Below are 13052 nucleotides of genomic sequence, written 5' to 3'. Positions count from 1 at the left end.
ACAGATCCAGATTCAGAAAACTTGCTTAAAGGTCGAGTACTGATAGTGGGAATGAGAATCCGTTTCCAGACTCTAAGGTGGGAGGACTGATTATGGGACTGCATCTTCTAGTGCCATCTCCCGCCTCTAGGTCAGGGGTGCATTGATTTGCCCAAGACCTGTCCTGCAGGGGCCACCACAGTTAATAACTCTCTCCTCTTTCTCTCCTACTTGGAGCGGGCTGGCCCACGCAAGGCGCCTTGGGGATCTGCAGACGCAGAGAAGGGTAGAGTGGGTTGGTTGTATAAGACAATCCGGTAGTCATTAAGTGGGACGAGCTGTCAGGGCCTGGGCTGGAGCCAGCCTATATCGACAGGAGGTCTGCTACCATTGTCATGGAGAGGGGAGAGAGTTTGAGTAATTGTTCCTTGCAGCTCTCTTTTTAACGAGAATCCCAGACATCCCCCTGGCCAGCTGTGGGCAGGTTTCTACATCTCCTGCAGTTGGGAAAACAGCTGTATGAAGGGACCACCTACATCTCGGGCATAATTAAGAAGCCCCGAAGTTACCCCGCTGCAAAGGCTATTGGTGCCTCCCCTGAGCCGACTGACTTTCTCTTTAGTCGACCCGGTCAGGCTGAGGGGTTGGTCTCCAAATGTTTGTTGGAGCCAGCAGGGTGGAGAGGAAAGTTAAAAAGAACACCACATGTATCAGCCTCGGTCACTGCTCCTCTAGAGCTGGGATAGGCAGGGCCTGGCAGAACGGGCAAGAAACATACAGGACTTGTGGGAGCTGATGCTGAAAGAGCCATCGAGTCTCCTGCGATCAGTCCTAGCCTTGTTGCAGGTATTTGCCTTCGAGGTGTACATGATTCCTAGTTAACCCATTTTTTCATAACCAGTCATATCTGCTAGGGGGGAAACCATTGGGGGGGATCCGAAAGCATCATGCAAGTTTGTATGAAACCTCACAGAGCCCACCCTGTGGATCCTCCCTCTATGCTCTTATTTTAGTTCCCATCTAAAGCCATAAAGGGAAAAATTGGCTGCCTCTTTTAAAAGCTCACCTTCCAGATATTTGAAGTATCTGATCGAGTCCTCTCGAGCCTTTTCTAGGAGTCAAGATAGATGGCCCATGTTTGCTTTGTAGTGGATATATTTCATAGAGTCAGAATTGGAGCTAGCAAAGGGCCTTAGGAATAATCTAGCTTATTTGTAAGTATTAAATGTGAAGGGCACTGGGCTGGGGGTCATGGGAAGGAGAGGGAAGAGAGGAAGATAAACATGATAGATGAGGAAAATGAGCCCTGACGAGAAGCTAAATGACTTTCCCAAGGGTAAGGACTGAGTCAATGGTGAAGGTTGCCTACTCCTGAGCCAGGGCTACTTTTCACCAGGTTAAGCTCAGCTGCTGAGGTGTGAAATATGGCAAAGCTCTGGAAATGACAGCCCTTCTCAAGCAGAGATCCCAGGAGGAGCTTGTCATCCAACAGACTTTTTTTTCTCCAGTCACTCCTTCAGATTCACTGCCCTCTCTTGCCAAGGGGTAGAGTGAAAGTGGAGGATGAAAGGGAGTGTTGCAGATGAGAAATTCTCTGATGCTGCCCTGGACTTCAGTTCTTCTCCCTCTAAAATTCACTTGACTGTGCTAGTTGTAACGACCCTAGAAAATCTAGCAGAGAAGGCAGAAATGAGGACTTTTTTTGCAGAAGAAATCTATCTAATTCTAAAGTCTCTCCCCTTGGCCCTAAAGAGTTGTGGTTTGTCAAGTTGCCAGGGACCCTAGAAGGAGCCCACCTTCCAATACAAAGAGGGTCCCCAGCCCAAGTCCCAGGCTCCCTGGGGGATGCCTCAGCAGCCACAAAGCAGGATGCAAGAGAAGCAGACGCGACAGACTCTGCTCCCAATGGAGTCAGTCTCCCAGAGAAGCAGTGGAAGGAAGGAGTTCTCTAACTTGGAACTAAAGGGAGAGGGAGAGATTATGAGTCTGGTTTTCCACAGACTAGAAGGAAGGATGTGGTTTGGGTTGCTTTTTTGCTGAGGGGATCAAAATTCCATTTATTAATAACCATTTTAGTGGCAACCCAGATTAATTCCTATGCCTTATTTCTTGCGAACCCAAGGCATCATGCATATATGTCAAAACCTCATGGAAATCCATGCTGTGGGATTGTGGCCTTAATAACAAAGATTTTTAAAGAATTTGAATAATTACATTCCCTTGAAATGGGGCCCCCAAATTCTCGTTTTATTTTAAGTTCTATCCTATAAAAATAAGGTATTTGGAAGTTCTAGGTAACTTTTATTTATTGTGAGGAGTTCACATAGGCATAAATGACCCCCAGTTTAACAGAAAACTAACAGTTGTAATTTATCCTAGAGAAAGCATTACCTTGTAGAAAAAGGCCTACCTGAGATCTGAGAGGTTTGATTCCTAGTTCCTGTCCTGTTTCTTATTCACTGTGTGACTTTTGGAGAGTTACCTTCTTTTTAAAGGAGGGATGATAATACCTTCCTACTTAGCTCCTCTCTCCCAGAGAGTATAGATGGCCTTTAGAAAATTGGAAGTCCCCTCTCAATGCAATGGCTAATTTTTGTGAAGTCCCTGAAGAAAAGAAAGGAATTGCTGCCAGCCTAAGACAACCCCTATTCCTAGTCACTCTACTTGTATCATCTTTCTTCACTCAGCCAGCTCTGCTGGTTCTTACAAAAGTTTTCAACTAGTGTCTTTGCCTTTTTCAACAATAAGTCCTAAGGATGCTGTAGGGGAGCTGTTATCATAGCTCTATCTGTGCCACAAGAAAAAAAAATAGTGTGTCTGAGTGAGTTAAAAAACAAGATAATCTTCCACGCCTAAAGACTGATTAGCAAGAAAAGCAAATCTGTACTTGTGAAAAAAGGACTGTTTGGTAGCCTAAGAAAGAAACCATATTCTGATGGCCAGTGGCATTCTAGGAAAGTATTGTCTTATCCTGGGTTCCCACTGGGAAACTGAAAATGTATGCCATTTAAAACTAGTTTGTAATGAAGCCAGCAGACCTTGGTTTTGGTAGATAGTGTCGACAATAAAAGTGCAAAAGGAACCCAATTAATTATTTTGCTAATTGTTTTTTCCATGTTTTAGACATCATCTTCTATTTAACTTTGAAACACAGGGAGAGAGACTAGATCTGTGTTTTCATTAGTATAGGGAATTCTCCCTCCCAGTGTAACTTATGGTCTTAACTGAGAAGTTACTTGATATTTGTTGTTGTTAATTAGTCACATTTGATTCTTTGTGACCCCATTTGGGACTTTGTTGGCAAAGATACTATTAGTGAGTTTGCCATTTCCTTCTCTAACTCATTTTATAAGTGAAGAAACTTGGGTAAACAGGGTTAAGTGACTTGTCCAGGGTCACAACAAGTCACACAGCAGGATTCGACCTCAGGAAGATGAGTGTTCCTAACTCCAGGCCTGGCACTCCATGCATGTTATGTATATATGTATGTTTTATACATATGTATATGTGTATATATACATATATATACACATACATACATACATATACCCATAAAACTGATTCAGTAAATATTCAGCACAAGAGAGGGGGAAATATCCTGCTTACAGAGCTTCCCCATCAGTAAGCTGGCTCTTTCCACTTGGCTACCTGCCCTCTATAAACTCATAAATGTCACAATGGAGAATTCTCAGTTAAAACTCCGAATTTGAAAGCAAATCATCTCATCCTATAGCATTTCTTTGTGGTCATCTCTCCTGTGCTTAGGGTCCTGTGGGGCCTCTGCTGCTATTCTGAGGTCTCCTAAGGTAGAGGCTACATCTGAAGTCCCGTGTCTGAATCAGATGTCCCTTGTGCTAATCCTAAGCTGGACAGGGACAGCGTTGAAGTTTACTCCCTCTGTGTAAGAAGCCTTTATGTCCAGAGCTCTGAAGAAGGGAGCCTGTGTTCCTGAGGGCTCCTGGTTTAGAATTTGTCAGTTGCTTGCACCCAACAGCATAGCCTCTGGTTAAGGCAGCGTTCCCTCAGTCCACCCTACTCTATTTACACACCACAGGAGAGGCTGGGCCCTCCGTCACTGGCTCCTTTTATGAAGAAAGAGCCAGTACAAGCAACAGCGGCCTGTTAAAATGCAAACCTCTGAAAGGTTTTCCTCCCAGCCTGGCTTTGCCACACAGCCAACACCCCTGCATTTTATCCTCTCCATTCCACCAGGCTCTTTTTGAAACTGAGGCCTCAAATCCCTTAAGGAAGATACCTCAGCAACCAGCTAAAGTCTAGTCAATTGCAGGCTTTCCTAGCAATTAATGATCTGAAGGCCTTTAGAAATCTGGAGCTCTGAAAAAAAAAAAAAAAAAAAAAAAAAAAAAAAAAAGAGGCTTACGTTTTTGAGGATTCCTGGTTCAGCCCTTAGAGCCATAGAGAACAGAAAGGGTACATAGAGATCATCTAATTCAATTTCTTCTTCTTACCAATTGGGAAACAGAGACCCAGGAAGGGGAATTGGCTTTCTAAGGATCTTAGGATTGCCTGAGGTATTATTACTTGCTTACAGACAAGGAGCTGGAAGCCAAGAAAGTGAAGTGAGTTGGTCAGAGTCACAGAGCTAGCAAGTATCTGAGGTCTAGCAGCTACCCTATGCTGCCTCTTACAGTGAACGTGATTGCTGGCTCCAGGGAATCAGCCCCAAAGCCACGCCTCTTGTGACTTCTTGCCTGGCACTCCCCATATCCCTCTCTCAGGCCACAAGAGACCAGTCACGAATGTTGGAGCTTTGATCCTCATGATTTTGGGTCCTATTGGACCCTGCTCACAGTCCTTTCCCCAGGAGTCAATTAAAATAGTCATTTATTCTTTCATTCCCAAGGCCTCAGTGAGCTCTAATTGAGCCCCACCAGAAGCTAACTTCCAGGAAAAGTGAAGAGCAAGTCCAAGAAAAAGCACTTGAGTCCAAGATCTGAGCCAGCATTATATACTTCTAGCACAAGGTAGAAAGGGAATTCTTCCATGGCCTTTGTGGGATTGGAGGAAGCTGAGTTATATGAGTATGAATCCCTATCAATGGACTAGATTAGTCTATTCTTTCTCTGATCTTCAGGTCCTCTCTGGTTGATTTGAGAAGAGACTCTACCCAGCCATCAGATGAAGAAAGTTATGGCACATTGCATTAATGGGGGAAGGACTCTGGCCTCTGACCTACCTCTTTCTGGACAAATTCTACTGCTTAAGTAGTGAGCTGATGGCAAAGCAGGTAGAAAGTAGTTTAGAAGGATGTACCATTTTGGACTGGACTTTTTTTAATATGGCCTTAGATTTGGAAAGGATAGGTCAGATTTTTGCTCTCTTGGAAAACTGAGACACAAAGGTAGGTTCCAAACAGTCTTCTCTTCGAGGTTGTCTTAAATTCACCCCCAAAGAAGACCCTTGTGTTATAGTTGGAGTAGGGGGGAGAGGGGAGTGAGTCAACTTCTACAGTCTGTTTGCTTGCTTTATCTATTCTTGTCTTGGCTGAACCAGCTTGACAGGGCTTGACTGGAGCCAGTGGAGGAGGGAGAGAATGGGGGTGGGTAGTTCAGTTGGAATGAGACCCAACAAGAGATCCAGGGTTAGAAGACTGAGATCCTTTCTGTGATATCAGACCTAGGACCAGCAGTAAATACCTGCAGAGGGAGTAGCCCTATTAAATCCAAGCTGCCCACTTTTTCACCTCTTGATGGCAAACTGTCCATGCCAAGACTAATGTCAGTTTGATGGGAGATGCTTCACATGGTCATCAAGGGTCTGGAACCCACAGAAATGAGATGGCTGAGCCAGATGTTTTGGTGGAAGTAGATCCTCAAGTTCATCCTGCTTAAGGGTTTTTGGACTTTTTTTTTTATTGTGTGTCATGGACTCCTCTGGAAAGTCTGGTGAAGCCTATGGACTTCTTAAAATACTGTTTTTAAATGCATAAAATAAAATGTATAGGATTACAAAGGAAATTATATTGAAATACAGTTATCAAAATATTTTTTTTACATTTACTGACTCTGGTTAAGAACCCTTGATCCAAGTCTCCATTTTATAGATGAAGAACCTGATACCCAGAAAGAGAATTTGACTTTGCCAAGATTATACAATGAATTAGGGACAGAGTTAAGGCTAGAGTTTGTCTGCTGATTCTTAGTCTAGCAATGAAGGCTGAGTTAGGGAGGAAAGAAAATCAACTGAGAAACATCTATTTTAGATTTGTCAAAATTCTCATCTCTAAGCTCATGGAGCTGCACTCATTGCTTCTCCCATGAGGTATTCCATGGCCCTGGGTTCCCATTGACTGGAACCAGTGGATCATAGAATAGAATGTCATTCTTTATTTTTTTTCCTCCTACTCCTTCCCTCTGAGACATCTCCAAGCAGCTTGTCAGAGGAACTTGAGTGTGTATTTCCAAGCCTGAGGGATCTGGTGAATCCATTACTCCTTTCAAATGACTTCTGCTCCAGTTTTCCATTTTGTATTTGGCAAAGAGCTGGCCAAGTTCCTTTTATTTACTTTCCCTTGCCATAGTCGAGGAAGGAAAGCCACCTATCTCCTTTTGGTAGAAGGGGAAACTATAAAGAATTTGATTAGGGTGGTTGAGTCCTCATAAGCTGCCCTCTTGTCCTTTTGTGATCATAAGGCTTTGGGGAAGAGCTTTATAAAGATCCTGTCTCACAGAAAGTTAAATAGGATGCAGAACTGGAAGGAATAATCCAATCTAGCAGATGAGGAAGCCTAAGCCCAGAAAGGAGAAGGGATCTAACATCACACAACAATAAATGGTAGTAAAAGCAGGGTCAGAATTTAAAGCCAGGTGCCAGAAGGCCAAACTCAGTGCTCTTTCTATTACATTCCCTACCTGTTTGACTTTCCCAGTCTTAAAGGGTCTGGGAACACAACAGTGAAGAAAGTCTGTTTAGGGCAGGAAGAGAGGGGGAATCAGGATGCAGACAAATTTTGATGAGGGCCCAGAGGAATCTCGGGCTGAATAAGGAACACTGTTCTTTGGACTGTGTTCCTTGAAGTCTGTAATTCTGAGAAAGCTCTGGATTGGTGTGGGTTAATAGACTAGTCTGGATCCTGGCAAGTAAGGTCTTTTACAAAACTTTGACTGTGAGACTTTTGCTGTTTCCTTAAGACCTCAAGTTTATTTTTATTTCCTCTCTTCCTAGGGTGACATGGGAGCTATTGGTCCAATTGGCTACCCAGGGCCCAAGGGAATGAAGGTAAGTGAGCCATTGAATTTGCTGTGCCCTATAGCAGGACATGACATGTCTGTCCATTAGTGCTATAAGTTTCAAGATGTCACAACACCTTGAAGTGGGGGTAGCAGTGGAGAAACAAAATGAATCAGGAAACCCAGGGAGATGAGTTTGCAAACAGACTTGCCCTTTAAGGGCTGTTATAATCCTGAGGTTATTTCTTCTCTGTTTTTTTTAGTCTATTGCAATAGGGTCAGAAAGATGGTGGGAATTGCTGGAATAGCTTCATGAACCAGATGGATGGCGGCCATAGGATATGGTGGGAAGAGCTCTCCCTGCATTCGGAGGACCTGGGTGTCCTACCTTACTACCTGTTTTGTCACTTAAGCATCCTGGGGGCCAGTGTCCTCATCAGCCAGAGAAGGAACTGGACAGGACGATCTCTGAGCCATCTGATCTTTGCTCCTCTGATCCTTGCTGGGATACTCAGAGATATAGTGGGAATAACAGAATGAAGACATTGGGTTCTTGTTCCAGCTCCATCCCTGACTGATGCTGTATCCTTGGAGAAATCATCTGACTTCTCCGGGGCTTGTAAAATGAGGGCGTGAGACTAGATGATTCATGAAACCCTTTTCAGCTCTAAAATGTCTTAGGAACCTCTTTCTGGAGCTTGGCACTTAGACAGGGTTTCTGTCTTGCAGGGGCTTATGGGAAACATCGGAGAACACGGACTGAAAGGTGATAAGGTGATCTGAATACTCCCTTATTGCACTGTATTTTATTCTGCATGTAAACTACTCTTCCAAAGCTTCCCTACCCTCCCTGCTGCTGTGTCCCCTCTGGACTTTATCCTTGTCCCTCACTTTCCTCCTAGAACCGAGGCTTCCCCCAGCCTTCTCCCTATCGGAATTGGGTCACGGGCAGCAATGGAAGAAGGTAGCCCTTTACAGAACTGAAGGCACATTGTTAATTCAAGAACAGGAAACCTTATAATGTATAACATGGTCTGCAACTCACATTCTTGAGTGTGGTTCATTTAGAAATGTGAAAACCCAGGAAAAAATGTTTTTTAAAATTGTGCAAATATTTTTTCTTGTGATTTTTTGGGGGAGAAGACAACCCCCAAGTTTCCCCTCTTATGAATTTTTCCATTTTCCCCTCTGGTTTTCACTTTTCTGAAATATTTCTCCCACTTCTAAAAAAAAAAAAACAGCTTGGTACCATGACTTTAAACATATGAACAATTTTAACCCTTTTTTATGCCATGGGCCCCTTTGGCAGTCTGGTAAAAATTATAGACTTTTCAGAAAAATGTTTTTAATACTTTAAATAAAATAAAAATGCACAGGATTACAAAGGAAATAATTGAAAGACAGTTGAAAGAAAGAAAGTCATACTGAAAGACAGTTGTCAGTATTTTTTTTAAAAATTTACCAACTCCAGGTTAATAAATCCTGATCTAAAGAAAGAAGACCTGAGTTCAAATCCCATCTTGGGCAAATCATTGAATCTTCCTTGGCCTCAGTTTCCTCATCTGTAAAATGGGAGAATTATATGAGCTTCTTCAAGGTTCTTTTCATCTCTAGTTCTATGATCGTCTATGTTTCTTCTGTGATTCAGATATACTCAGGTTCTCACCACAAAGCAAAACCTTCTAGAGGTGTCTAGCTTTTTTCCTGATGAAAGAAACTGTTCTGTTTTATCCCAGTGACCACTCATATACAGAAGCCCAGGTTTTCCATGACCTATGTTGGATAGGTTCCTACTTACAACCACTTGGCTTTTTCTGCCTCCTGGCTTGGAGCTGAGCACTGGAACAAAGATTCTCATTTGAATTGAACCAACTCTCCAAATCTATTTTCCTGATTCCTTGTAGTTTTAATAATTTTTTTTTCTTAGCCCATTTCACATTTGGACTAAAAAAAGTCTCCTTGGCTACCAGAACATGGGAATCTACAAAGGATTTTCCAAATTGGAAAAACCATTTTTAAAAGCCTGGCTCCTTTATCAGTAGTTGAGTTCTTCTATGGGGTCATGTCCTTAGTAATTTGGTACTACCTCTGTCACCCCTATGCAGTTGCCCCAAACTTTATTTGATTCTCTGGGCTCGTGGGGGACCAAAACTCAACCTCCTGAGAAGCCTAAGAATGCCTGGCTTGCATGAGACACCCTCCAGGAACTAGAACACCACAGGAATTTGTTTTCCCAAATCCCTTTTGTCCAGTGCAATCTTGGTTATCTGAATTTCAGGCCAAGCCAACCTTTTGGAATGGACAAATGTGAGAAAGGAGGGGGTTCTGAGTGAAGGGGTAAGCCTAAGGGAGGTTCTTTTAGGTCAGGTATCAAAATACCTCATGGAGGTCATTTTCCAGGAACCTCACCTATATGGAACTTAAGAAAGAACTAGGGGGAAAAATTTTTTTTTAATGTCTTTAAGCAGCCAGGCAGGATGTCACAATGTTCATGAATGAAGTCATGCACTTTCCAGCCAACAGAGCCCCTCAGGCCTTTAACACAGACCTGATTTCCTCTTCTTTGGCCCATTTCTAGTATTCATCCAGAAAATTCATAATAGCGGATTAGGAGGAGAGGTAGTGATTCTTTACTTGGTATCTCCAGACTCCCAGTAGTCTATGGTTCTATTTCAGGGGAAAAACAACAAACAAAAACATCCTTTGTTTCTGCTAATTTTGGTTTTCTTTGTAATCCTATGTAAGTTTTGGTATACGGTAAGGGTTCATGTGCTTCACAAGATGGTCAGAGGGGTCCAAGGTGATAATCCCTGGGCTAGAGACAGGTACACTTCATTGGCTTTGGAATGAAGTCAGGTATATACTACCAGAGGTACCTTCTCCTTCCAGTTACCTGACCTGACTGCCTCCCGGCTGGGATCACAGGACATGGGATATAGAGCTGAAAGGGACCCGAGAGGACCCCTATTTTATAGATGAGAAGACTGAATCAGAATCCTGAGCCAGGACTGGTTTCTTTCCACTCTACTACAGAGGTGCTACTGGAGTCAGATGTCCTGAGAGCAGGCAGGAAGTGACCTCAGGCACAGTGGTCAGTGAAGGGAGAGATAATTCTAAAAGGCAAACACTGATTTAAAAAGCACAGAAGTTGGGCCATCAGGGGCAGACTCCATCACATCTCAATAGTCCCCAAGGGGGTCATTGCATTACAGTCCAGCATGGTAACTGATGAGGGGAAGTTGCCTAAGTAATGGGAAGAACGCTCTCCTACGAGTGTGTGCTCTAGGCATGCCTCCATTATTATCTCATCACGTTTCCTTTGCATCTCTCAGCCTGCTTCCACATTGGAGAGTAGAGAGGAGAAAAATGAGATTGAATTAGATTAAAATTAGATCTGAAGTCTTCTTGGCTCTAAAGTTCTTCAAATATCTGCCCATCTTGGAGACAGTATTATGTGCTGGAAAGTGGAGGAGCTGGGTTCAAATTTTGACCTTACCACTTATTAATATGACCTCAGACAAATTAACAAATCCCTCTGGCTTCAATTTCCTCAACTGTAAAACAGGTCTTTGTTGTTCTTATTCAGTTTTTTCAGTCATGTCTTATTCTTCATGACCCTGTTTGGGATTTTCTTAGCAAAGATACTAAAGTGCTTTGCCATTTGCTTCTCCAGCGACAATTGTCTAGAGTCACACAACTAGTAATTATTTAAAGCTGAATTTGAACTCAGGTCCTCTTGACCCCAGTTTCAGAACTCCATCCATTGTCCTGTCTTCAAAAGTCTCTTCCAATGCTAAAACTAATGATATTAGTATGACTAAAGGGCCTGAGCCACAAAGATAAGATTAAATTATGTTCATTATCTTGGAATTAAAGAATTTTATAGGACACTTTAGGAAGAGTTTCATCCCAAATAATTCAACCATGACTGATAAAGGGGTAAATTTTCTTTTTTTAGGAAATTTCCTTACATGGAACCCCACCTTCCCTGACAATAGGGAAGGGAAAATGGTACAAAAGGTTTAGGCATTTATATAGAGCCTCCTATGTCAAGTATTGTGCTGTGTGTTTTTTTTTAAACGAAGTAAATATTTGATCCTTCCAGCAACCTTGTGAGGGGGGTGCTAATGTTATCCCCATTTTACAGTTGAAGAACTTGAGGCAAACAGAGGTTAAATGGCTTGCCGAATCTGAAGTCAAGTCTTTCTGATTCCAAGCCCAATGCTCTATCCACTGAGTAACTAACTGCCTCCAACATGGGATAAAATGAGATGAGTGGCAATGACTGAATGATCAGCACCCTGGAAGCTATCCCAAAGGTTTCTATCAAAAGTTTCTCAGGACTTCAGAGCACTCTGTTTTTCTTTGGTTCCTTCTCTGTTGGAGATTCCTTTCATCTGAACTGTCGGTGAATAAAGAGTGCTTTTCCTCCGTCTACCTAGCACCTAGCACCAAGTAGATAGCAAAAGTTTCCAGATCCTTTAGAAGCCCAGAGAGCTAAGGCAGGCCCAAACCAATTAAGGATTATCTTCTTTGTGATTCCCACTCCCAAATCCCCAGCCCAGTGTGGTTGCTAGAGACAGATGGAAAGACAGAGACAGACAGGAGAGAGGCAAGACAGAGAGAGACAGAAATGGAGATGGAGAGGGAAAGGAGAGAGGGAAGGAGGGAGAGATAGACAGAAAAACAGAGAGGGAGAGGAAGAGGAAAAGAGAGAGGATAGAGAGAGGTAGACACACAGAGAGAGTCAGAGACAGACAGAGAAAGAGAAAGAAAGAAAGAGGAATGAGAGCCCACTGAAAGTAGTCCCCATAGCAGGGAGTTTATTTACTAGTTTATTCCTGTGAGATCTTTGGGATCTCACAGGTCTTTGTGAGGCTTCTCTTTGGGAAAAGTCTTCAGAACTTGCAGCCCATTCTCTTGAATTTCTGCAATGGTTGCTAATCGTGGTTGAGCAAGGCTCATATAATACCATGTACCCAATAAATGCTAAATAAACATTTGTTAAATTAAGTTATTTAAGGGAAAGGAATTCTGCAGATAGTAAAAAGATCAAAATTGGGTGAATAAAGGGGAGGACCGAGATGGTTCATATCAATTTGGGCTATAAACAAGGTATATAAAACAAGATACAAAGGAGGGTAGGGATAGGGAGTGGAAAGAGCTATGAGTTCACTGATATTTGAGCAGTTCCAGAAGAGGAAACTCTTCTCCCAATGAAGGTCAGCACTTCCTTAGCATCTTATAGTCTTAAAAGAGTTGTCTAGAGCAGTGAGAAGTTAAGAACCCACAGTCACACAGCTAATATGTATCAGAGGTGGGATTTGAACACAACTTTTTCTGGCTTTGAGGTTAGCTCTCTATCCACTATGCTTCTCAGAAATAAAGTAATGACACTCATTTTTTTGTAGAAGCATGATACACTTCTTTGTCTATCCTCATACTCACCCCACTCTCTTAATTCTAACCCCTTCCATTTGCTAATTACCTCCTACTGATCCTGTTATTGCATGTGTGGTATATATTTGTTGGCATTTCATTGCATGTCTCTGCCATAGATTGTAAGCTCCCTAAGGGCAGGGACTCTCTCTTCTCTTTTTAGATCCCCAGTGTTTAATACAGTGCCTGGTGCACATAGATGCTTACAGTTTTTTTTTTTTTTTGCTTGACAGATCGACACATACACATATGCACACATATGTACAAAAATGCACATTCACCTTCTTGATCTTATTGCAGTCGACTACAAAGTAATGAGACTGATTTTTTCTGGCTTATAAACCAGTTTCAAAAGTACTTTGTGAAGAGGGATCCAGACTTGGTTTTAGTAATAAGAATAGGGTCACATTGTGGGCCCTTTGGATGAAGAAGATAGGGGTTAAA

At 42.6% G+C, this 13052-nt stretch overlaps 1 protein-coding gene across 2 annotated transcripts in view; it reads left to right on the top strand.

Moving 5' to 3' along the window:
* COL27A1 (collagen type XXVII alpha 1 chain) overlaps nucleotides 1-13052 on the top strand; it is a 241862-nt gene that overhangs the window by 113626 nt on the left and 115184 nt on the right. For both annotated transcript variants that reach the window (XM_031954623.1, XM_023494250.2), the window contains exons 15-16: nucleotides 7165-7218; nucleotides 7899-7943. In XM_031954623.1, the coding sequence (XP_031810483.1) occupies nucleotides 7165-7218; nucleotides 7899-7943 (99 nt within the window). The remainder of the gene's footprint in view (nucleotides 1-7164; nucleotides 7219-7898; nucleotides 7944-13052) is intronic.

The sequence above is a fragment of the Sarcophilus harrisii genome, chromosome 2, assembly GCF_902635505.1.
Source record: "Sarcophilus harrisii chromosome 2, mSarHar1.11, whole genome shotgun sequence".
NCBI lineage: Eukaryota > Metazoa > Chordata > Mammalia > Dasyuromorphia > Dasyuridae > Sarcophilus > Sarcophilus harrisii.
This window is presented reverse-complemented; position numbering and strand designations above follow the sequence as displayed.